The 27,112-nt window shown below is 40.3% G+C and overlaps 1 protein-coding gene across 1 annotated transcript in view; it reads left to right on the plus strand.

Annotated features, from left to right (window-relative positions):
- Positions 1 to 27,112, plus strand: part of nbeaa (neurobeachin a) — a 146,774-nt gene that overhangs the window by 53,865 nt on the left and 65,797 nt on the right. Inside the window, exons 3-8 of the mRNA XM_034684399.1 lie at positions 2,404 to 2,504; positions 6,966 to 7,061; positions 8,900 to 9,021; positions 13,833 to 13,959; positions 18,419 to 18,538; positions 19,587 to 19,733. Coding sequence (XP_034540290.1) covers positions 2,404 to 2,504; positions 6,966 to 7,061; positions 8,900 to 9,021; positions 13,833 to 13,959; positions 18,419 to 18,538; positions 19,587 to 19,733 — 713 coding nt within the window. The remainder of the gene's footprint in view (positions 1 to 2,403; positions 2,505 to 6,965; positions 7,062 to 8,899; positions 9,022 to 13,832; positions 13,960 to 18,418; positions 18,539 to 19,586; positions 19,734 to 27,112) is intronic.

The following is a 27,112-nucleotide window of genomic DNA, read 5'->3' on the forward strand; positions in this document are numbered from 1 at the left end:
CGCGTCCTGGAAAACCTGGAAAACCTGGAAAACAGTTGACCAGTTTTCCAGTACTGGAAAACACCTGGAAAATGGGAGAACAAGTAAAATGTCCTGGAAAATTACAGATAGTCCTGGAAAATGATTCCAACATGACTGAGTGCGACCTGACAAGGTTAAAAAAACACATCCCCATTCAACATTTGTGGCCATTTTTGTCATTCAGTTCTATTTAGGTCAATTTATACCCTGATCCTCAGATTATTATTATTATTTATTTATTTCAGTAAGGCAGCTTCCAGATTCCTTTGCTGGCTCTTTCGTTTTTGTACTTAGCTAATTTAATATTTTTTTGAGAAAAGAGAAAGCTGAGATGAGAGTTGGCCATCATTGCTACTTGGTTGCACTAATAAAGTGCTGTACATCTGTGGTTGCATTGTTCTGTAATTGATTTGCCATCATTTTTAAGCATGTAAGAGATGATTTCATGGATAGCCCTAGACTGCACATCATTCAATGTAGACTTCCACTGAGAGGAACATATTAGACTATTTAGGAACTAAATTAGGAACTCAATTTGACTGTCATACCAGCTTGATCATCACTGAAAATGTCCTGGAAATGTTCTGGAAAATGATCTCTGGAAAATAGTGGGAACCCTGCTTAGCAAGCAGAAACAATCCATGAACTAGCTTAAAGATTTTTTTAGATTTACATTTGTGTTAGACAGACCCAGTCTAGCTGTTTTCTTCTGCTTCCCACCCTTTTGCTAAGCCAAGCTAACCATCTGATGTAGGCTTAAATTTAGCGTACAAACATGAAAGTAGTATAAATCTGATATAAAGTAATATTTAATAATGGTAATAATATTTCATAGGATTTATATAGCGCTTTTCTTAATACTCAAAGTCGCTTTACATAAAATAAAAGTAAAAATAAAGCAGATAAATAAAGCAGAACAAGGATAGAGGTGGGGTGGGGGTGGAGGTCATGTGTTGTCTGCTTTTTTGAACAGGTAGGTCTTGAGGTGGTTTTTAAATGATTGAAGTGAGTCAGAGTTGCGGATGTGTGCAGGGAGAGAGTTCCAGAGAGTTGGGGCAGCGATGGCAAAGTCTCTGTCCCCCAAGGTGCGGTGCTTGGACTTGGTGATAGAGTACAGGAAAGGAGGTTGACATCTGATGATCTGAGGCGGCAAGATGGGGAGTGACATTTGAGGAGGTCGGTCAGGTATGAGGAGGCGAGGTTATTGAGGGCTTTGAGCAGGATCTTGAAGTGGATTCTGTGCTGTATGGGGAGCCAGTAGAGGTGCTGAAGGATGGGTGTGATGTGGGCTCTGGAGTGGGAGTGGGTGAGTAACTGGGCATCTGAATTCTGGACATATTGGAGTTTTTTGAGGTCAGTGGAGGGAAGGCCGTAAAGGATGCTGTTGCAGTAGACGAGTCGGGAGGTTATGAAGGCGTGGATGAGGGTTTCTGCAGTAGAGGAGGAGAGAGAAGATCTGAGCCGTGCAATGTTGTGGAGGTGAAAAAAGGATGTTTTGGTGATGTTTCTGATGTGTGGATTGAAGGAAAGGGTTGGGTCGAGGATGATGCCAAGGTTATGGACTACTGGGGAAGGTGTGACTGTGGTTGTCGATGCTTAGTGAGAAGTTCTTGGTGGAGTTGTAGTACTGGGGCATTTTCGCCTTTAAAGGACAGGACAGCTGAAGAGAGACATGAAATGTGGGGAGCAGAGAGCATGGGAGGACATGCAGTAAATGGTAAAGGCTGGAATCGAACCTGTGACCTCTGCGACGAGGGCTGTAGTCTCTGTGTATGGTGGGGCGCTGGCCAACGGCGCCCTGAAACCAATACTTTTTAAAGAAATGTATATAAGAAGATAAATACATAACTTAATCCTAGACATAAACTGAATCTACAACATTGAGTCACAGTGGTCCAAGACTCCCATAATCAAAGGAAGTATTATTTTATTGTACACAATATGCAAACATGTCACATGTTGATATCAGAAAAGCTTTGACATCATGTTCTGCCAGCTGAGGTTGCTTTGCACGTTTCCTCAGCGTGTTCGGCCTCATATTACACGATGTATTACGATCAATATATACTAATGCGACAAGAAATCCTACTGCAGTGTTTGCATTTCAGGTGTTAAGTAATGCTGTGCACAGCAGCTCTGCTCTAAATTCAAGGCTGTGTGTAATACGTGTACTGGGTTGACACAGGCTTGGGTTTCGCCTGCACTGAATCATAAATGACACAGCCCGCATGGCATTACCTCATCATATCTTATCAGAGAAGTGTCGTTGGAAGACCTTCTCAATGCTGACTCACAAACACAGTTATGAGAGCTCTCGCAAACTCACTGATTTCTTGTGCTTACTTTGTTTGTGTGTGTGTGTGTGTGTGTTTGGTTCCTCAGACCTCCTGGTGGACATGCTGGGAGTCATGGCCAGTTACAGCATCACAGTCAAGGAGCTGAAGCTGCTCTTCAGTATGCTGAGGGGAGACAACGGCATCTGGGTAAGTTTGTGGACGCAATAAGATATCACTGACATTATTTGATGCTTAAATTCTGTGTGTGTGTGTGTGTGTGTATCTCTGGGTATTGTTGGCAATAAGACAACCTTTATGTTATTGCTTAAAGGACACACACACATCCCTCTGTGCTTTGCTGGTGCAGGGCAGAATACAGTATCGTTAAATATTTTATTGCTTTTAAATTGAGCAGTAAGTTGGTATTTGAAATCAATTAACATCTCTTACTGGGTATTAAATGCAGTTTTTGTATTACATTGAAAGTCTGTATGAAAGAACTTCAATGTAGACCTCCTCCTCATAGCAGCATACTTCCATGCATAAGAACACATCTGTGGTTTTCTCTGGTCTGTTTTGTCTTTCTTTATTTATCATGCTATATTTCATCACAGATGCATTCACTGAAGCAACAAGTGAGATGAGCGCAAGTAGCAAAGACATTTCAACACGGCTTTGAAGTCCTTTTTAACTCAGAAAGCTGTGGCAGAGATCAGCCGGTGTTTTGGTTTAAACAGTGACCCTGTTAACTGCCGACTTTCAGATGAATGCGTCCCTCATAAACGTCTTTAGACCATCATTAAATATCTGATGAGGATATTTTGAAATATTAATAAAAACTAAACTAGTTTGCATTCCCAGGAACTCCATCTGTGTTTCAACAGCTGTGTAAACTCCACAAACACTGACACGTTCAGCTGAAGGTCTCCAGTTTACAGGGTCACTTTTAAAACCGTAACACCAGGAGAGACGCATTCGCGGTGGGCTGAGAGAAGACTGCTGTTACAAGCTGCTAAATCAAGAGAATCACAGCTTCTTCTTTTGAAAAGTACACACACATACGAAAAAAGATAGAACAAATTGAAGAAAGAGAAATCAAGTGAATCACGGCGGGCGGAATAAAAACACAGCCGTTAATCTACCAATCAGACACATTCAGCATTGCAGGCCCTGCCCCCCTGAAAGCCGCAGGACCTTAGAAAAGTACTACCCCCTAGCAGGGGCTTTTTAGGGGGGGAGATGATCTACCCCTGAACTAAATTTAGACCCTGGGTCCACCGTAGAAACGCACATAGTTCCGGGGTAAAGTTCCCCCTGTCGAAAAACGCCTTTATTCATTCATTCATTCCCTCTAATAACACAATGCTTTATATAACAGTTAAATTTAACGCCTCATTTCAATCTAGAAAAAACACACGATTGTCTAATTATAGTGTCATCATCATAACATTGCTTTATCTCTGAATATCAAACGTTTTTCAATCAAAATAGACCAAAACTGACGCCTTCATTTATTTTCCTGGTGTGCCAGTACTCTAATATTAATGGCTGTGGGAGCTAAATTTGTTGCAGTAGATTAATTATACAGCATTTGTTTGTGTCATTAGTCTGGATGTGACTTAATGGGATGGCCGTGCTAATAACCCAGAATAAAGGATGGGTGTATATTTATCTGTGTGTGTCTATGTTTAGATTGATTTGTGAGTGTAAGTCAAGAGAAGGGCATTTAGCATATGTTTTATGTTTGTCTCCTCCTGTAATTAGTTGTAAATGCAGCAGAGGTTTACCTGTGTTATTTCTGTGAGAGTGATGGAACCATGATGCAAACAGACAAATAGTGACAGCCAAATCATCTGTGAAGGTGAAAACTGCAAAAATAGGCCATGATCTCAATATTGCTTTCCTCCAGGTGAATCCCTCTGTGCCGTGTACCCTGCAGCGTCTCCATTAAGAACCACCGAGCAGCTCCACATGAGTAAACACCGAGCTCCAGAGCTCTTCATCTTAAGAAACAGAGTTGGTGTGCTCAATCAAAAATACAAAAGACATTAGAGACAGTCGCTGGAAATACAAAAATGTGGTGGTGTGAGTTTCAGAAACTGAGGAAATTGGAGAGACAGAGCATGGCTGTAAAATGTAAACATACACGCCACGCTGCTGCGTCACTGAAACACCAGCATATAGGTCGAGAACAAGCTGCAACCTCCAACCGCAAAAATTGAAGCCAGCTCACATGAACTAACTGTTCATGTGATGTTAAAAGATCTTTGTAGCCAATAACAATTTTGTATTTAATCACAGGTTGTATAAAAAATTAGACGAAGCCACTTTGCATGGTTTTTCTCAACTATACTCTCGTGTGTTTTTGGCTTTTGCCATGTTGATTTCTTGAACCACTTTCAGCCAAATGTCTCTTGCAAATGCCATTTTTTCATTGAAGACATACTGTACTCATATATGTATATATAACTTCAACAAACCTTCTCCAAGGATAGAGTTTTTTTTCCACAAGTATGTTTTTCCCAAGCGACAACCTTCGGTCTAAAAATATGAGTCCAATGCGGAATTGTTATAAACTGCAGTTCATTGAGTGTCCACTTGAGGCTAGCACCAGAAGTACCAGAAACCACATACACACCCATTCAAAAAAGCTGATCTTTACAGCAGAAATAAACATGTTTACAGCCTGGTACAAAAAAACGAGTGTAGTCTGGATAGCTAATTCCTTGATTGGCACACACTGTACGGGGGGTGAATTTTTTCATAACACGGCAATTCCAAAGATATTAAGATTACGAGTCTTCCAATGAGAGGCACAGCTGACTTGATTTACAGGCGGGAACACTGTAGCTGTTGGCTAGGAGGCTCAAAGCCTGCCTCTTTATGTCACACTCGGTTCAAGGATTCAAGGTTTTTTATTGTCATACCAACACAAGCAGTCACATGATATGGAACAGAATTTGGATTCTCAGGTCCCGTATGAAGCCACAAAGAACACACAATTTAAAAAGTAATAAATATCAAAAAATATAAATACAAATATAAATAATGTGCATGGACTGATTGAGTTGTTATGTCATAATGCAGTTAAATGTGCAAATATACAATGTGCAAGTTTTGAGCTAGTCCGTTGTATTGTACTGTTGGTATCGGAGTCTGTGGGAGCGGCCGAGATTACAGAGCACCACCAGAGTTCAGCAGTCTTACGGCCTCAGGAAAGAAGCTGTTCCTCATTCTGGTGGTTCTGCTTTTGATGCTTCACAGCCTCCTGCTGCGATAGAAGTTGTGTTGAGTTCAACATTTCCAATATGGCTGCCGCCAATGCCTGGCCTCAAAAAAAGCGCTTCATAAACAGATGCGTGACGTCACGGATACTACGTCCATTATTTACACAGTCTATGGTCGAGACAGGCGCTTGCCAGTTCCCGCTACTAGCAGCACCTCGTCCTGGTGCTGGTTAACGCGGCCGCCGCTTGATTACGAATAATCGCCGAGTATGTCTGGGATTATTGAATCGCATTAAGCAACACTGTCTCCTCATGTGAAACTTTCTTAACTCAGCAAAGAAATAATATCTCTTGTACCAGATATTGTGAACACTTTCGTTGGATGAGTTTTTTTTATCAGTGGGTGTAGGAATGTTATTGAAAAAGAGCTGAATTGAAATGATTTCAGTTTGTGAAGGACTCACTGCATGAGTAGATTAGTATCTCAAAATCTGAAAAATGTTGAGTCTCCTTGAAAAATAATCTAAGTCACACTGTCAGGACTGTCGAAACTAAAAAGCCTTTAAAGCAAACTTTAACAGGGCATTTCAATGTTTTGCCCTTTAACATCAGCATAACTGTGTTATCCTTTTAAGTACATAACTTTTGTACACATTTGGCCTGAGTGATCTGATGACTTTGGTTTGAAGAGTGAGGGGAGATTTAAACCATGTTGCTGATTCATGCTTACGTTTAATGCCAGTTTCTCTTGAGTTCCCTGTTAATGAGATGAATTCAGGATTGGAGAGTCGAGAGTGCTTAACACAAATTCCACTTACAAACCTACCTGTTCGTCTCATTCCTACGTCTCTAGCTCCCTGATTAGCCCAGATTCCCTGGTTTGCATGATGGGATAGTTATGTCTGACTCAACCTAGTGAGGTGTGCCGGCTGTATAGTAGCCGCCGCTCTCCAGTAGTTCAGTCAATACCCCCTCGCTGCTTCTCGTCAATCTATCTTCCACTCAGGCTCCAGGGCGACGGCCATCAACAACCCCTGGTCCGTGGTCTACAGCAGCGCCATCATCCATCCCCTCAGCCGCTCTCTTAGAGCCTCCTCCATCCAGTAGCTATCACTACCTCATCCACCTCGCCCCTATTTCCCTGTCTCCTGTAATTCCTCCTCCCCCGGCAGCCCCCCTCCAGAGACAGATCGATTAAGGGTTGCCATGGTATTGATGAGGTGTTGTCGGGGGAAGGCTGAGGTGATTGAAGAGTTATTGATCCCGGGAGGTTGTGGTTAAGATGTGATGTCACACCATGTTTATTTTAATAGTCTCCCCCCCCTCTGCTGTGCTGCTGATTGCCGGCATCCTTCACACTGTAATGACAATCAATTTTTTTTCTATCCTTCCTTCCTTCCTTCCTTTCTTCTTCCCTTCCTTCTCATCCTGCCTCCTACAGCCGAGACATGCTATCAAGCTCCTGTCAGTGTTGAACCAGATGCCACAGAGACACGGTCCTGATACCTTCTTCAACTTTCCAGGACGGAGTGCAGCGGTGAGTCTGACGAAGATAACACACACACACACACATCCTACAGACATTTGATCAATTTATGTTGCACTTGTTTTCCTTGATGCTATTCTTTCTTAGACGGTAATTCATCACAACAGTGCATAGATATGAAAAGTTAATTCTTCAGTGCAGAACTCTCAGTTTTTGTCCTTATTTTGCAAGATAGTCTAGCTGCAGACCTCCGCTGTCAGGCCCTTACTTCTGCAGACCCCCCCCCCCGTTAACCACAATAAAGGCCAGAAATGCATGCAAAAAGTTTCAAAATAAAACTAGTTGAACTTCCTGTTTTACATTTCAGTCTTTTTTTTTTACCCTTATAATGTATGCAAGATATTTATAATAATAATAATAACTTTATTTATATAGCACCTTTAAAAACAAATGTTTACAAAGTGCTTTGAGAAACAAAGCATGGTTCGAATAACAAAGTAAACCTTTTGACAGACAGGGAGGAGATATTTCTAACAATGCAAAACAGAAAACAACGTGAGGTTAAAAAGAATGCACGTAAATTAAACAGAATGAAGTGGTGTGACAGTAGACCAATAAATGAGTGTTTATCAGAATCAGAATTAGAATCAGTAATACTTTATTTATCCTTGTTGGAAATTCAGTTGTTGCAGAATGTTCTTATACACAGTGTGAAAAAGTCAAAATATCAATAGAAACAAGGAATAAAATAACATATATATACAAATTAAGTTATATAAATTGGATTAATAACGAGTATATACAGAAACGCAGAATAGTTACAGTTCACCATGTACAAAAGCACTGGGAATGAAGTTATTGTATACAGGATGTTAAAGTGGCAGGGATATTGTACAGTGTATTGCATGTTATTGCACAGAGTACAGAATATAATTCAGTCATCAGAGGGAGGAGTAATTAAATTACATTTTTAATTAGTAATTTAGGAGTTTTTTCAAGGATAAATAAAATAAATAAATAAAGATAAATAAATAAAAATGGATAAGTAAATAAAAGCATTTAAAGGACAATACAAGAGGTTTTCAGAATGAGAGGACGATATTAGAAAAAGTGAAAAGGATACATTAGGAACATTAAAATAATAAATTAAATAAAAAAATAAAAATAAATGTAAACAATAAATAATCAAATAACATAATCAAATACAATTTTAAACAATTAATTAATTGGATAAAAGCTAAAATTAATAATAAAATAGAAGTAAAAGCGGTTAGAAGGAATTCAAGTCTTTAAAATGGTTTTAAAAAGAGATTTAAAATATTTAGAATAAAAGAAAATCCAGTGTTCACTTCTGGTTTAACATCTTAGTAATTTATTGAGATTACTCAACACCATGTTTAACTTACACTTGCTACAGATTTATAAAGTGAGAATGGAAAATTAACTCTTTTTGTGCCCCCTGTTAACAAAGCAGTGTTTCTTTTATTTTGCTTACTGGCCCTGTACATGCTTAGGTAGTATTTCTGCTTGTTCAACATTTGAAATGATCACATATTGTGAGTATATGCTGTGGAAAATGTAAAAAACTAAAGTCTGTGTCTTTATCGTACTGCAAATCCTCTCAATCTGATTCTTCTCCACCATTTGGCAATACTAACTTACAGGCTTTTAAAGGATAAAAATAAAAACAGTCAGTCTTTTTAGGTCATCAATAGCTGGCGCTCTGGTTTGTAGGTCATATAGTAGCATCACTGTTATTTTCAGTCTGTTTCATAACCAGCTGAAAACTCCTCACAGGAGCTTTAGGGCGAGGTAATGATTGACTGATTGACATATTGATCACTAAACGTTGGTGTGAGTTAAAGTGTTGTGCGTATCTTCCCCCTTAGGCCATAGCTTTGCCGCCAATTGCCAAATGGCCTTACCAGAATGGATTCACCATCAACACCTGGTTCAGACAGGATCCACTCAACAACATCAACGTGGACAAAGACAAACCGTACCTCTATTGGTAAGTAGCTCGCCATTTTTACTTCACAGAGAGGAGACACTGAGACTGAAGTCAGCTCAGCATTGTCAGGGTTTTCCACTTGAAGATACATCTTTCTGATTTGTTATTTGACCCAATGGCAATTTGTTGAGACAGAGGAGTTTCACTGCAGCAAAATAATCCCAAAATATTAATAGTAAATGTAAGTTTTGTACGTTTCTTCAATATCACATAGGACGATTTTGTTGGTCTTCTAGCAGTCAAAGCAAATAAGGTTGTAAAAGATGCATAAACACCTGTGTCCCTGTTTAAAGTACTCATTTATGCAGCACAGCTTTAAGAACTTTTACTCTGAAATGAGATTTAATTATTGTTTACGGTACAAACTGTGTCTTGCTTCTGCTATTACTATTGATCCGAGCTAAGGAAAGTGCACAGCTGAATAACCCAGGTTCAGGTCTGCTCCTTCTGTGTGTCAAAAGGCATTCTGGTTAGAGTAAGAAGAAACTAACTTAAGTGAACAGAAATGATGCAGGTTGTGGGAGAGTGCACAACACTTAATCAGAGTGTGAGGGAGCACTCGGTGGACTGCAGACTTTTGCTCTGGTCTAATAATCCTCCACATTAGCTGTCAACAGGGTACAGGGCAGGTGATTGAATACCTGTGTGCTGGTAGTTGTGCCTTCTGGTGGATTCTTGGATTTTTAAGAGGCTTTTCCATTAGCATACAATCTGTTAATTGTTGGAGCATGAATGTGTACAGCAGATTTTAGGTGTCTGTTTTAATGATATGTCAAAAACTGAAAGCTTAGCCTGAGGATGGAGCCAAAACAACAGTCACTGGATACGCAGAATCTTCACGTGCAACATTATTTTTTTTGTCAATCATGTTTTCTGATAAGTAACAATTATTTTAAGTAATTAAGTAATGCTTTTTTACTCAGTATACATGCTGTCACATCAACACAAGCTTGGGAAGTATAGTTTTCGTCCAGGGCTTCCAAGCAGCGGCTGATTTCCCTTGCTATAGGTAGGGGAGGCAGACCTAACCTGTCGTAGCTTCTCGTTGGCCTTTTTGCCTTTATTTTGACAGCACAGCTTGAGAGAGACAAGATATATGAGCAGGGAGCGGGGGGGACTGACATGCACATAATGGTGTCAGGATCGGGAATCAATGCAGTGCAACAAGGACCGCAGCCTCTGCACATAAGGCACCAGCTCCACCAACAACCCAAAACAGCTCGTGCTTCTTTGTTCTGACTATAGATTGTATAATAAATGGACGTAGCAACTGTTACGCCACCCATCTGTTTCTGAAGCCCTGTTTTTGAAGCAGATTGTTGGTGGGTAATGCTGAACTCAACCTCACGTCTGTCAAGCTAGTGTGAGGTAAAGAGGCGGGCTTTGAGCCTCCTAGCAAACAGCTACAGTGTTCCCGCTTGTCAGTTAAGTCAGTCATGTCTTTAAATGCGCAAAACTTGTCATCTTAATATCTTGTGAACTGTCGAGTTCAAGAGAAATGAGCTCTTCAGACTGAAGCCGTTTTTTGAACCAGGCTGTAAACACGTTTATTTCTGCTGTAAAGATCGTCTTCTTTGAATGGGTATGTATGTGGTTTCCGGTGTTTCTGCAGCCAGCCTCTAGTGGACGCTCAATGAACTGCAGTTTATAACACTTTGGCATGGGCTTCATATTTTGAGAACAGAGGTTGCCGCTTGGTTCTAACTCGTCTTCCTTGGAGCCTAAGATAGCAGTTCATTATTGTAACATAGGCACTAGGGATGACCACAATTAATCGATTATCGATTAATTGCTTGTTAAGAAATTACTCGAAACACACATTTTTGTTATCAATTTTCCGTCACGTGGAACAAACATCATGTGGTCTCATATTACACTCATCTATCAGGGAGGTGTTTTAAGTTTAAAGCATGTTTCGATGTGAATCAGCTGTTAAAGGTGTTGCGCACAGCGGAGATGCTCAGCTGGCGGCTGCGGCTGTGCGTCAGGTCTCCACGTGTGCTTTTTAAAAGAGGATCAATACAAAACTGCTGCCAACAACAACACGGGCACAAAGGTTGACAGCTTTAAACAGGACATTTCCCACCTTTGGATACGAAGGCAACAGACAGGTGGGAAATTCTGGTATGCTATGTTTGCAGAGCAGCAACATCAGAGCCGTCTGAGCTTTTCTCCAGCGGGACTGATTATGACCCGGTTGCGCTCCTGGCTGACACCTGACCGTGTACACATGTTTATTTTTCTCAATAAGAACGAGTAGACAGAAAACTGGACACTGGGAGTCTGAAGTACTTTTCTCTTAGTACTCTCAGCCTTCACTTTATAAGATTATGTCCGCGTAGAATATTTTAATGAGCCTGATCGTTGATATTCTGCGTGTCAAACATGTACCCGTATTCAATCCCGTCAGTTCTATGCATTTTGTTGCTGTAGAAAATATAATTTAGGGGGAAAACAACCTATTTGGCATAGTTTTTGACGTAAGAATAATAATGTTATTTTTTATCAATTAATCGATAATTGATCTTTAACATTTCCAAAAATCGATCACGGAAAATACTTAAAATGTACATCCCTAATAGGCACGCAACAGTAATTAAACACAAACACAAAAAACTCCTGGGGCGCTGATGGCCTACCATAAAACAATAAGAAACACTAAATATGTGACAAATCCTTCAGAAAGGTCCTGCTGCCTTTCTGGTAGAGGTCGGTTTTACTCCCCACGTCTGCAGATTTGAAGATCTAGTGGATGATTTTTATTTATCATGGATAAGTGCTAGCGCTAGTTAGCATAGCCACATAGCTACATGTTTGTAGCTTTGTACCAAGACACACGTCTACATACTGACAAATAAAACAACAAGAAACACAAAATCTGTGACCAATCCTTCAGAAAGGTCCTGCTACAGGCGCCTCTCCGTCAGGATCAGATTCAGAGGGTTGAAGTAGCGTGGTCTGCTAGCAGCCGTGTATATTCAGCCAACATGTAAACATTAGATCAACGTGCTGGAGAGCTGAGGCCACATCCACTTCCTGAGGGGGCGTGGTCAGAGAGAAAACAGAGTGTTCTGAGGACTGCTGAAGAAGAGGGTTCTTCAGGCATGCCAAAATCTGATTTCAAAGTGTTTTTTTCAGCATAAACTTTAAAGACATGTTTTGGGGACCTCTTAGACCAATATATATTGATGAAAAAAGCATGATATGTCACCTTTAATATTAAGCAAGTTATTCAATGAAAACATATTCAAACTGTGGGTTTTTTACATTTCTGGAGTCTTAATGTTCTCAGCCAGTAGGTTTCAAACAACACTGATAGAGATGAAAACATGTCCGAACCCACGTCACAGATACGCATAACTCTGCCTCTCTTGAGGTGAAGAAAATAAGGGCAACAAATCTTAATTCTAACATATTTGTGTCCAGAACTCCTGGGAGAGCACCTGATGTAAAATATTTAGCCCATCAGACTGAATAACAGCGACAGGAAGTTAATAGATAAACAGATAATGAATTAGATGATAATTCTAAATGTCAGGCAGTCCATTAAGGGTGTGCTGGCGGTGGATGCCTCTGCTCATCGTGCAGCTCCGGACTTCCCCGGCCTCCACGTTAGCGTTATAAGAGCAAGCCGTTAGCCACTATGAAGCTTCATTAGCTTTGACCTTTTATTTAATTGAACTCTTTTACTCCTCTGCTTGGCATCTTCCCACCACCTCTCCAGTCCGTCACGCTAACCAGCAGCGTCTCCCCCTCACCTCTCCGCCCCTAACATATTCACACTCCGGTTCGTTATGCACAGGTTTTGCTAAAAAATTAGTAAGCATGACATGAATGCTCGCGCCTTTGGATACCATCAAGACGTCAGTACATTATCTTGTTTCCATAGTAACTTTTTGTCAGGTTGCCATTGTGTGAGGGGATCTGGAGGAGGAGGGGGCACTCTCCTCCTTTGGCCCAGGTCTTATCATCCCCCCCCAGACACATCTGCTACTCCAGCCGCCTGTCTGATACAGGCCTTCACAGCTGAATGAAGGCCGTGATAACACACTATATGCACTCCTAACATATAGCAGGGATTCACTTGAGAGGGATTTATCTCTGCTTTCTGGCTCTGCTATGTGTGTGTGTGTGTGTGTGAGTGTGATCCTTCTGGGACTGTTTTAGAAGTGAAATATGTCTCATTTCGTGAAGAAGCTTCGCTTTGAGACTTGGTTTTATGTGGCGGTTATGAGAGAAGGAAGAGGAATATTATAGGGAGAGATGTAAGGGAAGGGGATTAGGAATGTTTTTCCTCAAACCTGTGATGTGGGACCCCTGGTGCTGCTGCAAAGAAAAAAAATACATCTTCTCTGCTTGTAAAAAATCCTGCTTTTGTGACTGGTGTTGGCTTAAATGATGCAATATGTGAAAGGTGTCCCACAGATACTTCACCTGGCAGGATTTCTTTCTTTGCTCTCTTATTGATGAAAAAGGTTTGAATTCTCTCAGCGACAGCTCTTTGCAGTTGTAGTGGTACTTTTCAGAAGCACAAACACTCTATTATTAACTCAACTCAAAGCATAGCACATCTAACAAGCGTTTGCTTTTTGTTTTAGTTAATATCCTTTTAAAAATGTCTTTCTGTTTCACTTAAATCAAATGAAACTCTGTGGTGAACATATCATTTAGTCACTCAGTCACCCACATTTTCTTCTTTTCGCTGAGAAGCACCATAATTAGTTTTAATTTAGAGCTATCATGTTTGAACTGAAGAGTTATTTCCAAACACAGATTTAGAGTCTGAATCTCTTTCTTTGGTTCTCCTGCAGTTTTCGCACCAGTAAAGGAATTGGTTACTCTGCACACTTTGTGGGAAACTGTCTCATCGTGACATCATTGAAGTCGAAAGGAAAAGGCTTTCAGCACTGTGTGAAATACGATTTCCAGCCCCGCAAGGTAAGAATCACAAACACACACACACACACACACACACACACACATATATAGGCACACATAATGCAACCAAGAAATTCAATTTAGCCAGTGTTAGGCTGCGTTTTGTAATCCTGTGCCACTTGTTACATGAGACAGCATGCCGCTGTCTTGTATCCATCCTTGCACTCACTTGGAGTGTTGATAAGGTCTGTCAATTAAGACCAGCACACTGCCCCTGTACCGCACTGTCAGCATTCTGTGTCCATCCTGCACACACACACACACACACACACTCACACACACAATCACGAACACACACTCACTTGATGAGATGGCCTTCTGCAGTATTTGCTGACCCAGTGGAATCCCTGCACTGCCTAACAAAGTTCCCAGTGGTTCCATTTGATCAATTTACAAGTCACCATGTCTCACAGCGTTTTGTCCACCCTGTGCATGTGCTAGTGTGTGTGTGTGGGTGTGTGTGTGTGTGTATTGTCCACTCCACAGCTATGCATACACCAGCAGAAATTCCAGTTTCTCCTCCTCCTCTGACCGCAGTCCACCCTCCCCCCTCTGGGACCTCCATGTATCATCTCCAGGGAGGGATCTATAAAACCTAACTCATGGACACAAATGCACATCACTAATAATAATGGTATCACAAAGACAGAGGAGATAGATTTGAATGAAAATTATGGTTATTGACTGATGTTAACACATTGTTATTTTCTATGTTAGCCAACATTCTGGAGATCTCATGCCTCTAGCGGAAGCTTTGAAAAGACATACATTTTTACCAAAAATACAGAAGTTAAAAGAAAAGAATCTTGCACAGCTGGAGGCCCTTATCAATGATCCCCAAAAGTAGAGGTTCATTAAATGTCTTAAATTTTTCTGACCAAAACAGCCAAATATTCCCCTCATTGTAAGTAGTTACTGTTGAAAATGTCATGATGCCTTTTTTTCAGTAGGCCATCATTGCCTGGTCTGTTTGCTCTTGAAAGTCATTTAAAGACATTGGTTTCAATTTGGATCCGATTCACAGCCACTCAAAAACTTCTCACAGGAGCTTTAAATAAAGGTTAGATAAGAAAGTAAAAAAGTACAAAGATGCAAACAATCTGACAAAGCTCCAAGAAGTCTGCATCACAGCGATGTTCTCATTACTGTTTTTTGATTGGCATGCATGGGGGTGTGTTTAACAGGTAAAAACTACCACTTCATTTAAAACAGGTTGCTAGTAAGATCAGTTAAATACAAATTATAAGGAAGGATATTTAAAATAAGAGTTTATGCTAAATGTTGGTATTTGGAGGAGTGAGTTAGAGAGTTAAACTAAAGTAACTAACTCTAAAACTACTGTTAAAGGTGACATATCATGCAAAATTGACTTTTTAATGGTTCTTTACCTGAAATATGTGTCCCTGGCATGTCTACAAACCCCCAGAGAATAAAAAAAATCCATTCTGCCCCTGTTTTGATTTCTACACCTTTCTGTAAATGTGTGTGAAACGAGCCGTTTCAGACTTCCGTGTTTTTGTTACGTAACAACAATATCCGGTCTGTCACGGAGTCAGAGCTCGGAGCTTGTTCAGCCCATAGACTGTATAAAATAATACTGAATCCCTCCTCCGTTTTTCATTACCTGCACAAATGTGTGCTAACAAGGAGCTTAGGAGGGAGGCATGCTAGTTGTAGGCTGTCTTAATGAACACAAAGGTCGGTTTTACTCCCCACGTCTGCAGATTTGAAGATCTAGTGGATGATTTTTATTTGTCATGGATAAGTGCTAGCGCTAGTTAGCATAGCCACATAGCTATATGTTCATAGCTGTAGCTGTAGCTGTAGCTGTAGCTGTGTACCAAGACACACGTCGACATACTGACAAATAAAACAACAAGAAACACTAAATCTGTGACCAATCCTTCAGAAAAGGTCCCGCTGCCTTTCTGGCAGAGGTCGGTTTTACTCCCCACGTCTGCAGATTTGAAGATCTAGTGGATGATTTTTATTTATCATGGATAAGTGCTAGCGCTAGTTAGCATAGCCACATAGCTACATGTTCGTAGCTGTGTACCAAGACACACGTCTACATATTGACAAATAAAACAACAAGAAACACTAAATCTATGACCAATCGTCCAGAAAGGTCCTGCTACAGGCGCCTCTCCGTCAGGATCAGATTCAGAGGGTTGAAGTAACGCGATCTCTGAGCAGCCGTGTATATTCAGCCAACATGTAAACATTAGATCAACGTGCTGGAGAGCCGAGGCACATCCACTTCCTGAGGGGGCGTGGTCAGAGGGAAAACAGAGTGTTCTGAGGAGGACTGAAGAAGAGGACTTTTCAGGCATGCCAAAATCTGATTTCAAAGTGTTTTTTTGAGCATAAACTTTAAAGACATGTTTTGGGGACCTCTTAGACCAATATATATTGATGAAAAAAGCGTGATATGTCCCCTTTAAATAAAGGTTAGATAAGAAAGTAAAAAGTACAAAAATGCAAACAATCTGTCAAAGCTCCAAGAAGTCTGCATCACAGCGATGTTCTCATTACTGTTTTTTGATTGGCATGCATGGGGGTGTGTTTAACAGGTAAAAACTACCACTGCATTTAAAACAGGTCGCTAGTAAGATCAGTTGAATAAAAATTATAAGGAAGGATATTTAAAATAAGAGTTTATGCTAAATGTTGGTATTTGGAGGAGTGAGTTAGAGAGTTAAACTTAAGTAACTAACTCTAAAACTACTGTTAAAGGTGACATATCATGCAAAATTGACTTTTTAATGGTTCTCTACCTGAAATATGTGTCCCTGGCATGTCTACAAACCCCCAGAGAATAAAAAAAATCCATTCTGCCCCTGTTCTGATTTCTACACCTTTCTGTTAATGTGTGTGAAACGAGCCGTTTCAGACTTCCGTGTTATTGTTACGTAACAACAATATCCGGTCTGTCACGGAGTCAGAGCTCGGAGCTTGTTCAGCCCATAGACTGTATAAAATAAAACTGAATCCCTCCTCTGTTTTTCATTACCTGCACAAATGTGTGCTAACAAGGAGCTTAGGAGGGAGGCATGCTAGTTGTAGGCTGTCTTAATGAACACAAAGGTCGGTTTTACTCCCCACGTCTGCAGATTTGAAGATCTAGTGGAGGATTTTTATGTATCATGGATAAGTGCTAGCGCTAGTTAGCATAGCTACATGTCGTAGCTGTAGCTGTGTACCAAGACACACGTCTACACACTGACAAATAAAACAACAAGAAACACAGAATCTGTGACCAATCCTTCAGAAAAGGTCCCGCTGCCTTTCTGGTAGAGGTCGGTTTTACTCCCCACGTCTGCAGATTTGAAGATCTAGTGGATGATTTTTATTTGTCATGGATAAGTGCTAGCGCTAGTTAGCATAGCCACATAGTTACATGTTCGTAGCTGTGTACCAAGACACACGTCTATATACTGATAAATACTGATAAATAAAACAACAAGAAACACTAAATCTGTGACCAATCCTTCAGAAAGGTCCTGCTGCAGGCGCCTCTCCGTCAGGATCAGATTCTGGATCAGATTCAGAGGGTTGAAGTAACGCGATCTCTGGGCAGCCGTGTATATTCAGCTGACATGTAAACATTAGATCAACGTGCTGGAGAGCCGAGGCACATCCACTTCCTGAGGGGGCGTGGTCAGAGAGAAAACAGACTGTTCTGAGGAGGACTGAAGAAGAGGGCTTTTCAGGCAGACCAAAATCTGATTTCAAAGTGTTTTTTTGAGCATAAACTTTAAAGACATGTTTTGGTGACCTCTTAGACCAATATATATTGATGAAAAAAGCGTGATATGTCACCTTTAAACCTCCAGCTGTTGAAGCTTTTATTGTGAAAGAGCTTTTTTGAATTGCTGGCATGTTTTTTTTTCTTCACTTTTTTAAGTTTGTTTTGTAACAAATATATAACAAACAATACAGAATACATAAGACAGACAGGGTCATCATGAGTGAGGTCAAATGTTTGACATGATATCACAATAAGGGACAGAAATAATAAATAGTGGCATGGTGAGCTGTCTCACTCAATGACTAAGTGTCCGAGAATTTATTTTAAATCCTTAAGGTTCTGTTAGTTCAAGAGTGTCCACAGGAGAAAGAGACAAGACCTTTTCCACAGCAGAATACATGTAGAATATAGACATCTTTGCATGTGTTTTAAATTGTATTTGTATTGTTTTCATGTTGATGTGTGTGAATGTTTTGTCTTGATGTCCTTTGTGTGGACTATTGTAAGAGGAGGTGGTCCTGCGGTGATGAGGATGTGATGTAAATACATATAAAACATATGCATACACTTGGCCTCGAACAGGGAGTGTGCAGAATAATGTATTAAAGCAACACAAGCAAAATCTATTTCTTTAATTTCACCATGAATGTGTTATTTTTGTGTTTCTTCCTCTCATCTTTCTCTGCTCTTGTTTCCTGTGTTTTCCAGTGGTACATGATCAGCATCGTCCACATCTACAACCGCTGGAGGAACTCAGAGATCCGTTGCTATGTCAACGGTCAGCTGGTCTCATACGGGGATATGGCCTGGCACGTCAACACCAATGATGTAAGATGGAGGGACAGAGATGTTGTGTTATTATGTGTGCTGACATTTGGAAGGGTAAAAATGCCAGAAAAAACACACGAGGCATCAACAACACGTCATATACTCAGAGACAGTGAAGCTGCTGATCTTAGTACTCTGAATCCTCTTTCTAAAAATTAATTTTCTGGGAGTCACATGTTGCTTTCTATGAAGGTTTGCCCCCAAACAAAGCCACCTTCACCAGCTTTAGAAATCCAGTATTGCTCTGGCTCCACTTCCTCTTCCCTCCTACTGTGATATTGGCAAACGTTTGAGGTTCGCCCTCTGCATTCGTCAGCTGGGGCAGAGTTGCCCTTGGGCCGCGTTCCAGCACAGCTCGCCCAAACTCCAGCTTCAAACTTTTCCATTTAGCTGGGGACAGGTACCCTGACCTTACAGTGGCAGCAGAGCCTCCATTACACTTCCTTCCGGGTCGCCTCTGAGCGTTGCAGCAGTTACCCTGAGCAGGTGTTGGTCTCTGCAAGGAATATCTTAGCCTTGGGGTAAAGTGTCTTTTAGTTCTTGTGACTCAGTAAAAGGTTCATGAGCGAAAGAGCAGGTCTCAAAATGTGTTGATGCTATCAGGGGTTTGTATTTTCCCAAAGGCCAAAGATAAAACTTATCCCATCATGTTTCAGAAGCAGAAAATTGAAGATCTCATTGTGATAAAGGGTGTCAGAGAAGGGGACAGAGAAGATGAAAGGGGAGGGGACATAAAGAACCTAATAGCAGGTGATAACGAAAGTTGTAACAAGCGAGCATCAGAAGTTGGGTCTGTTTTTCCACCATCTTTTGTGTTCATCTCTGCAGAAACTATGAACTTATGACCAGAGCTTCAAAATGAATAATTTAACAAGATGTTTAAAAATGTGGAGCTCAAAACAGACAGGGAGGAACTGTGGCTGGTGTACCGAAGACTCAAGGAAGCCAGACTTAGTTTATTAACAAAAAGAAAAGGACACTGGTATCGTTCTGAAATGTAAAATATTTCAATTAAGCTGATAACTTGTGTTTGTGCTTTTTTCCTCAGAGCTATGATAAGTGTTTCCTGGGTTCATCGGAGACAGCGGACGCTAACAGGGTGTTTTGTGGTCAGCTGGGAGCCATTTACGTTTTCAGTGAAGCTCTCAACCCAGCTCAGATCTTTGCCATCCACCAGCTCGGCCCAGGATACAAGGTGAGACAGCAGCTACCTACTGTACAACTTTATCACTCTCTGTCCTGTATTTCCATGCACACTTTACAGCCCATCAATGGCGAGCAAAAACCTGGCAGGCTGAATATCCAGGCAACCCAAAAAGTATTGCATCGTCAGTTTTTCTAACGCCACCTTTGCCCAATTCACAGCGTAAGCTCCAAGAAGATTTTTCCATCCATCAATCTGAAGCTGTCAATCTCAGATTTAGCCTTTACTTTGCTGCCAAGGTGTCTTTGTTGTTGGCTGGTTAATGTTTATGTTGTCTGTCGATGAGTGGGAGGACTTCACATGGCCTTGTGTAATGCATTAATGCTGGATTATGACTCCCAAGAGCTCAACACCACTTCTCTGATACTTGTTTTCAAATTTGTTATGTATTCATAATAAGCTATTTTTATGAAATGTTGAATGCACTTGAATTTTCAGGGTTCAAATTGATCTGGTTAAGTTTGACTTTGTACTTCAGATCTACCACTTGTTGTTGAAAGCTGTTCCACTTACTCTCTTGCACTTTAGGCGAAGTACTTCAATGTGGTTAGCCTTCACTTCTAACAGCAGCACTGTTGGACATTACCTTTCAACATTTATCAAATACACTCTTTGATACTGTTGTGGTTTATTTCATATTCTTATTCTATTAAAAGTATTTATTCATTTTAGCCATTTAACATTTTGACAAAGTTCCAATTCAACAGATTACCTGTTGTTAGCTCACTGGAGCCTTCAAATGGTGTCGTGTTTACCGTGTTCACGAGAAATAACCAAATGAACGCCCCCATCGTAACGTACTCATGACATCGTAAGTTGAAATTTTCTGAAAGCATCGAGTTCAGGAATTGTGACATTTCTGATGATGTTCTCATAAATGGTGGAGCCCATGGACTCCAGTTTCAGGCAAATGCATTATGTTATAATGTAACTGATATGGTCTGTAATGAAAGGAGTGAAATTGGCCTAACATTAGCGAGTGCACAGCTTTGTACAACGTGGTTTGATTAACGTTAGCCATGTATGGGACCAAGAGGAGCCATGGCAAGTGTTAATCTAGATTGTTAACTTTGTTGCCTTTTGATCTGTTTGACATTTCAGAACTGTAAAATTAGCATTTCCATTTATAAAGCAAGGAAGGCAATGATTGAAATGTTGGCTTTCATGTAGCCATTGCCTAGCATCAGTGTTACCACCTGAACGCAAAGCCACCATTCACACAACTTCATAACTTTACAAGTTTCTTTTGAAAGCAGCATACTTCTACAAACATTGTAGCTAACTGTTAAGCTAACTGCTTCTTTAAGATAACCAATTGTTTTGGTAAGCAGACATTGTTTGACAATTAATTCACAACATTTTGCTATTTGTTAATTTGAGCTCACTTTTTAATGCCTAGTTTTCAGTAACTTTGTAACTGTTGCTATTAGCCCAAAAAATTTGATAACTAATTAAAATATCAAGCTAGCTGTTACATGTAGCTTACATCTTTAGTCATTTATTCATTAACTTTTTCTAACTCTTACATTTATCTGATATTCCAACCTATTGTTTATTACTTTTGGCTAACTCTTACCCATATTCCTTCGTTAATACTTCACTCTAATTCAGTAGTTATTTATTTTAATTTTAGAATTTATTTGATCATTTTTCAGTTGTTGAATTCTTTGCTAGCATGCTACGTTTCATTATCAGGCCCCTTTAATTACAGCATGTCATGGTCAAGAGCTACAGTTTATTCAGTGTGTAGAAATTATTTTTAAAATTAAATCAAAATAGCTATTTTAGTAGAGCTAGCACCTTTTGATATACCCTCTGGCTACTGAAGTCGTACCTTGAGGAGTACAAGTTCAGCTGAATGGGAATCACTAGGATTAAAGGCAGAACTAGATATGGATTTAATAGAGTGTGTGAGAAAAAAATCTACTTTTCAGCACTTTTGTCACTTAAAAGAAAAAACTTTAACAAACATGGACACGCTTTTCTCAACTCTGCAAGCAGTCTTCATCTCTGTGGTGCATCAGGTGCAGTGGATTTTCTGGCTGTGCAGACAAAAATGCCAACATTTAATCTTTTATAGTTCAAAATTGTCAAATTCACAAACAGATGGTCTGCAGTTTAGGATAATGCATCCCTGGAAATAAACATGAATTGAAAAGTTGGTGCTGGTTCAGATGTAAGAGTCGTAACGACAGAGGGAAGTATTACAATATTAGAAAAAACATCACGAGGGAAATTTCAAATTGATGTTTGGAGTGTGCAATTTGCAAGTATGTGAGGGTGGATTTGCCTCAAAACCTTGGGTCTAGACACAGAAGTTTTGCGGTTCTTTGATAATAAAAATTATTCAAATAAGGCTTCAAAATGTTGGGTGTTGAGCTCTGATAGCTTTAGAAATCACCATCTTTGCCTTTTGGCCTGGCTATCGGTGACAGCTGAGATGTCGCAACACCTTGCCAGCTGTCTGCTGCTCCTTGTTTTGGCAGACTTGCACGCCTCAGGCCACTTACAGCTTGTTTATGAAGGTGTCCAAAGCTGTCAAGATTTCAGCACCGTGAGACTGCTCGCCTATCTGAGGCTGCTGATGTGTGCAAGCAGCTGCTGGTGTTTTAACAGCTCCTCAAACGGAGGAATATACTGAATCAGAAATATGCTTCTGTGAGACTGCAACAGCTGATGGAGGAACACATTGACAAGAGAGTGCTCAAAGATGGCATAAAATAAAACTTCTCTCACATAGGAGCCGTTAATCAATCATGCAATTCTGCACTTCTCCGTTTTGTCCATCAAAGTCCTCTCCTATGTTCCGCCTTGCAATCACATGCTCGTGGTTTGCTGTTTCTTGACCACAATTACTGATTCCTCCCTCGGTCACAGCCCACAGTTTCCTGGGTCTGATCAGTCAGATGATTGCCTCTGCATGGTGCAGGATGGGCCTCTCGGATGCCCAGAAGAGACCATTAAATGGCTCAGTTGTTTGAAAGCCGCAGGCCTCAGTGTGGGTACTGTAATGATGAGTGCGCTGTTTTTTTGGTTTGCTAAAGGGGGGAGAGGGACGCAGCTTGTGTCTCACAGCTTCATGTTTTAAAGCAAGTATCGGCCGGTTCATCTCAGAAGCTGATGTGTGTGTGTGTGTGTGTGTGACGAGAGGGTCGAGGAGTGTAGCCTAATGGGGGTTGAAGAGAACTGTATCTGTTTAAATCTTGGAGTGTTAAATGAGTGTGTGTGTGTAGCCGTATGTAGACTCATGGTCTCAGCTTCTGTCACTGTATCTGTTCAATAACAAGGAGCATGAAGCAGACAGACACTCTCCTCGCTCTGCTAATCGAGCTCTCCGCACAGCAAGTGTTCAAGGTCTCCTCGCTCAGCGCGCTTCATGATGGCCAACACACTGAGTGTACCTAATGGGTGTGTATATGTTTCAGCACTACCATGCTCTCCTAATGACGGGAGAAGATGGAACATTACGTCTTGTTTTTCAGTCTGGTCAGAAGAAAGCTCCAGTGACTTTCAGTCTGTTCATATTTGTGTGTGTGTGTGTGTGTTTGTGTGTTTGTGCTTCCTGTGTGTGTGCGGTCATTGGTGTGTTGTTGAGTGTGTCGCTGGTTCATCAGGAGTCCAGATGTCCTCATCGCAGGGCACCGCCAACAATCTGGCCATGGCGGAATTAATGGACCATGTGAGACTATCTGGACAGACACCTGTACTGTATGTGTCTGTGCTGTTTTTGTCGTGCTCTTGTGTCGTGCAAGATTTGTCAAGTTTTACACCAATTTTTTTTTTAGCGGTTTGCAGATTTTATTCCCAAATTATTGTAGCCTCTAAATCAGATTTATGTAGAACTTGGTATCAATGACTCTGTATGGCATGTCTGTAATAATTAGAACTGACAAAGCTGGGATTTTATTCTGGGAAAGTTATTATATGACTAATGGGAATAGATACCTGAATTAAAAATGTTCAAACTTTATTGTATTTAAAACTGACAAATCTAAATACCTAGATTTTATTCCCAATTTATTGTAGCCTCTAAATCAGATTAATGTAGAACTTGGCATCACTAACTCTGCATGTCTACAGTAATTAGAAATTGATAACTAAGGAAGCTGGAATTTTATTCTGGGAAAGTTATTATATGTCTACTGGGGATAGGATGTATGGAAGCCCATTTCCGCCAGTTAAAAAAAAATTAAAAATTAAAAGAAAAATATTTTTTTTTAGGAAAAGTAAAAAAAAAAAAAAAAAATTTAAGAAAATTAAAAAAAATTTTTTAAATTTTTAAAATTTAAAATTTAAAAAATTTAAAAAAAATTTTTTAGGAAAACTAAAAAACATTTTTTTTAAAGAAAAGTTAAAAAAAAAAAATAATAGTTTTTTTTTAGGAAAAGAAAAAGAAAAAAATTATGCTTGTATGCTTCTAGCCATATCATTTTTCTTCAGAAACCATCAATGCAACCACTGATGCATATTCCATAGGGCTTTCATTTGTCATAGCCATCTATATGCCATACATAGTTTGGCCCACGACTGACATACACACGCTTTCTCAAACTGTTGTGCGCACACAGTTCTATCCCCGCTCCCATCCATCAGTCGCATCAATTGACACACAGTTTCTCTGTCTGTAATTATTCTGGCCATCCAACATATTTGGTGCATCCAACTGTAGCCGCTGTAGCTTGCCAAACGTTTGCAACTGATGGTCTATGAAGGCATTAAGGTCTGCAAAGCTTTGTCGCAGCCCCTTCAAACTGTAGCTGCGGCGCAACACACAATGAAGCCCATTTAGACCTATCTCATTATTATGACTTAGTATCTCAATATTATGACTTAGTATCTCATTATTATGACTTAGTATCTCAATATTATGACTTAGTATCTCATTATTATGACTTAGTATCTCATTATTATGACTTAGTATCTCATTATTATGACTTAGTATCTAATAGAATAATTACAGACAGAGAAACTGTGTGTCAATTGATGCGACTGATGGATGGGAGCGGGGATAGAACTGTGTGCGCACAACAGTTTGAGAAAGCGTGTGTATGTCAGTCGTGGGCCAAACTATGTATGGCATATAGATGGCTATGACAAATGAAAGCCCTATGGAATATGCATCAGTGGTTGCATTGATGGTTTCTGAAGAAAAATGATATGGCTAGAAGCATACAAGCATAATTTTTTTTTTTTTTTTTTTTTTTTTTTTACTTTTCCTAAAAAATAATTTATTTATTTTTCTTAAAAATACATATATATATTTTTTTTTTTTTTTTTTTTACTTTTCCTAAAAAAAAAAAATCTTTTAATTTTTAATTTTTTTTTAAACTGGCGGAAACGGGCTTCCATAAGGATGTTCAAATGTTACTGTATTTAAAACAGAAAAATCTAAATACATACCTAACCTAAACATATATTTATTGGGGCGTTGTTGGCCTAGCAGTTGGAGCGCATGCCCCATATACAAAGGCTATAGTCCTTGTTGCAGCGGCCACAGGCCTGACTCCCAGCCCTGGCAATATGCTGCATGTCTTCCCCTGCTCCCCACATTTCCTGTCTCTCTTCAGCTGTCCTATCAAATAAATTAAAAAATGGCCAAAAATATAACTTAGAAAACAAGCAAACATGCATTTATTAACATATTTATTTATTTAACTTATGACCAAAACCACTTAACAAAGTAAATCCACAACGCTTTGTTGTCTGTGCAGAGAAGCAGGAAGACCAGGCAGAGCTGAATGCTTATTTGTAGATATGTGTGTGTGCGCTTTCGTGCATGTGTGTGCATACTGTTATCACTGCCGGCCAGCATTGTATCTGCAGCTTTCAGATGTCACACCAGCAGTAGCTGTCGCTTTCATTCCTCTCTGCCTGTTCGTGTGACCAGGTGAGGGGCGGATACGTGTTAAAACTTCACATTTGTAAAAAATATTCACTTTCCTTCACCGCTGCATGTTTCTCACCCCCTCTCGCTCAAATGCCTCCGTACATCCTTTAATAGTTAAAGAGTCAGCAAAGCTCTTTTACACTTTAAGCTACCTTCCAGCACCATTTGGCGCAGCAGCATGAGTACAAGCCCACATTAACACAACCACATCTGTAAACACCACAAGTACACACGAGCTAACACACACACACACGCGCGCTTCATGAATGCACCACAATAAATGGGCTTACACTGCAGAAAATGTGCATGTTAATAAGTGTATCAGTTCTGTATTCAGGCTATTTAGTATATTTTTTGTGCACCAACCTTCAAAATGAAGCAAAGAGCAATTTATTTATATGTGTGTGATTGATTATCCTTGCACATGGCTGCAGTTTACCACGGTACTTAACATTGGCTAATCAGCACTTATATTTTGCTAAAGTTAGAAAATACAACAAAGTGTGAGAGAGTGTCTTTGGATTGTGTGCTTCACTTTCAGATTCAATATTTCTACACTTCAGCTTTTCATATCACAAGTCACTCTGGTTGACAAAGAAGGGGAAAGTGGAGGTGAAGACGGGGCTGGAAAACAGAGGATTTGTACACAGCCCCCTGGTCGTAGATAAGGATGTTACACAGTAGACTAGCTGTTATCCTCAGACGTCTCCATTGTGCAGCTTACACTCTGCTTCAGTGCGAGTTTTAGTCCTGCATGGTTAAAACCGCTCTGGGCACCTCTTCTACAGCAGACCTCAGATGAAAGGTTCAGAACAAGCCGGGGCCTGCAGGTCTGTGAGCAGCCCGCGGCTTTCCTGCGCAGTCGGGCTGTGCTTGGGCGCCTGGGGAGCATGCCGCTTGAAGGAGAGAGCGCCCCTCGCCTGGAGCTGCTGCAAAGTGTGGCAGAGCAACTCCCTGGCCTCTAACCTAACAGCATTGCTGCAGGATATACGGACCCAGAGACCTGTGCAGATAGACAGATATAGACTTAGAGATGCATGCACACAAGCAAAGTGCAATCTGCCTCTGCTGCAATACTGTACCGACAAAAACAGATTAATCTGAGTGTTTCCTTTTTAGGTTTCCTCGTTTAAACATGCCTTACAAACCTCAATACAATATTTGAATATAAAGAGTGTTTGTATTAATGTGGGAAGACTAAGAAAATGCTCTGTCATAAGGATTCTTGGACTCCCACCAGATGAAGGCTTAGAGGCAGCTGGAATGTTTTTATCTTGGAGTAGAAATGTAGCTCAACATATAGAAACGGAAGAAAGGAAATGAGTGTGTAACTGTTTTGTGTGTTTTCTGTGAGGAGACTACAAAGAGAGGATAAATTTGGATCTCCGGGTGCCTCTCTCCCACACATCCGCTCCCCCCCTCTCACTCTCTTATTCTGGGCTAATTGAATTAGCGCCTGGGTTAGCTCTGTGTTCATTAAGCT

Source organism: Notolabrus celidotus, chromosome 5, assembly GCF_009762535.1.
Source record: "Notolabrus celidotus isolate fNotCel1 chromosome 5, fNotCel1.pri, whole genome shotgun sequence".
Taxonomy (NCBI): domain Eukaryota; kingdom Metazoa; phylum Chordata; class Actinopteri; order Labriformes; family Labridae; genus Notolabrus; species Notolabrus celidotus.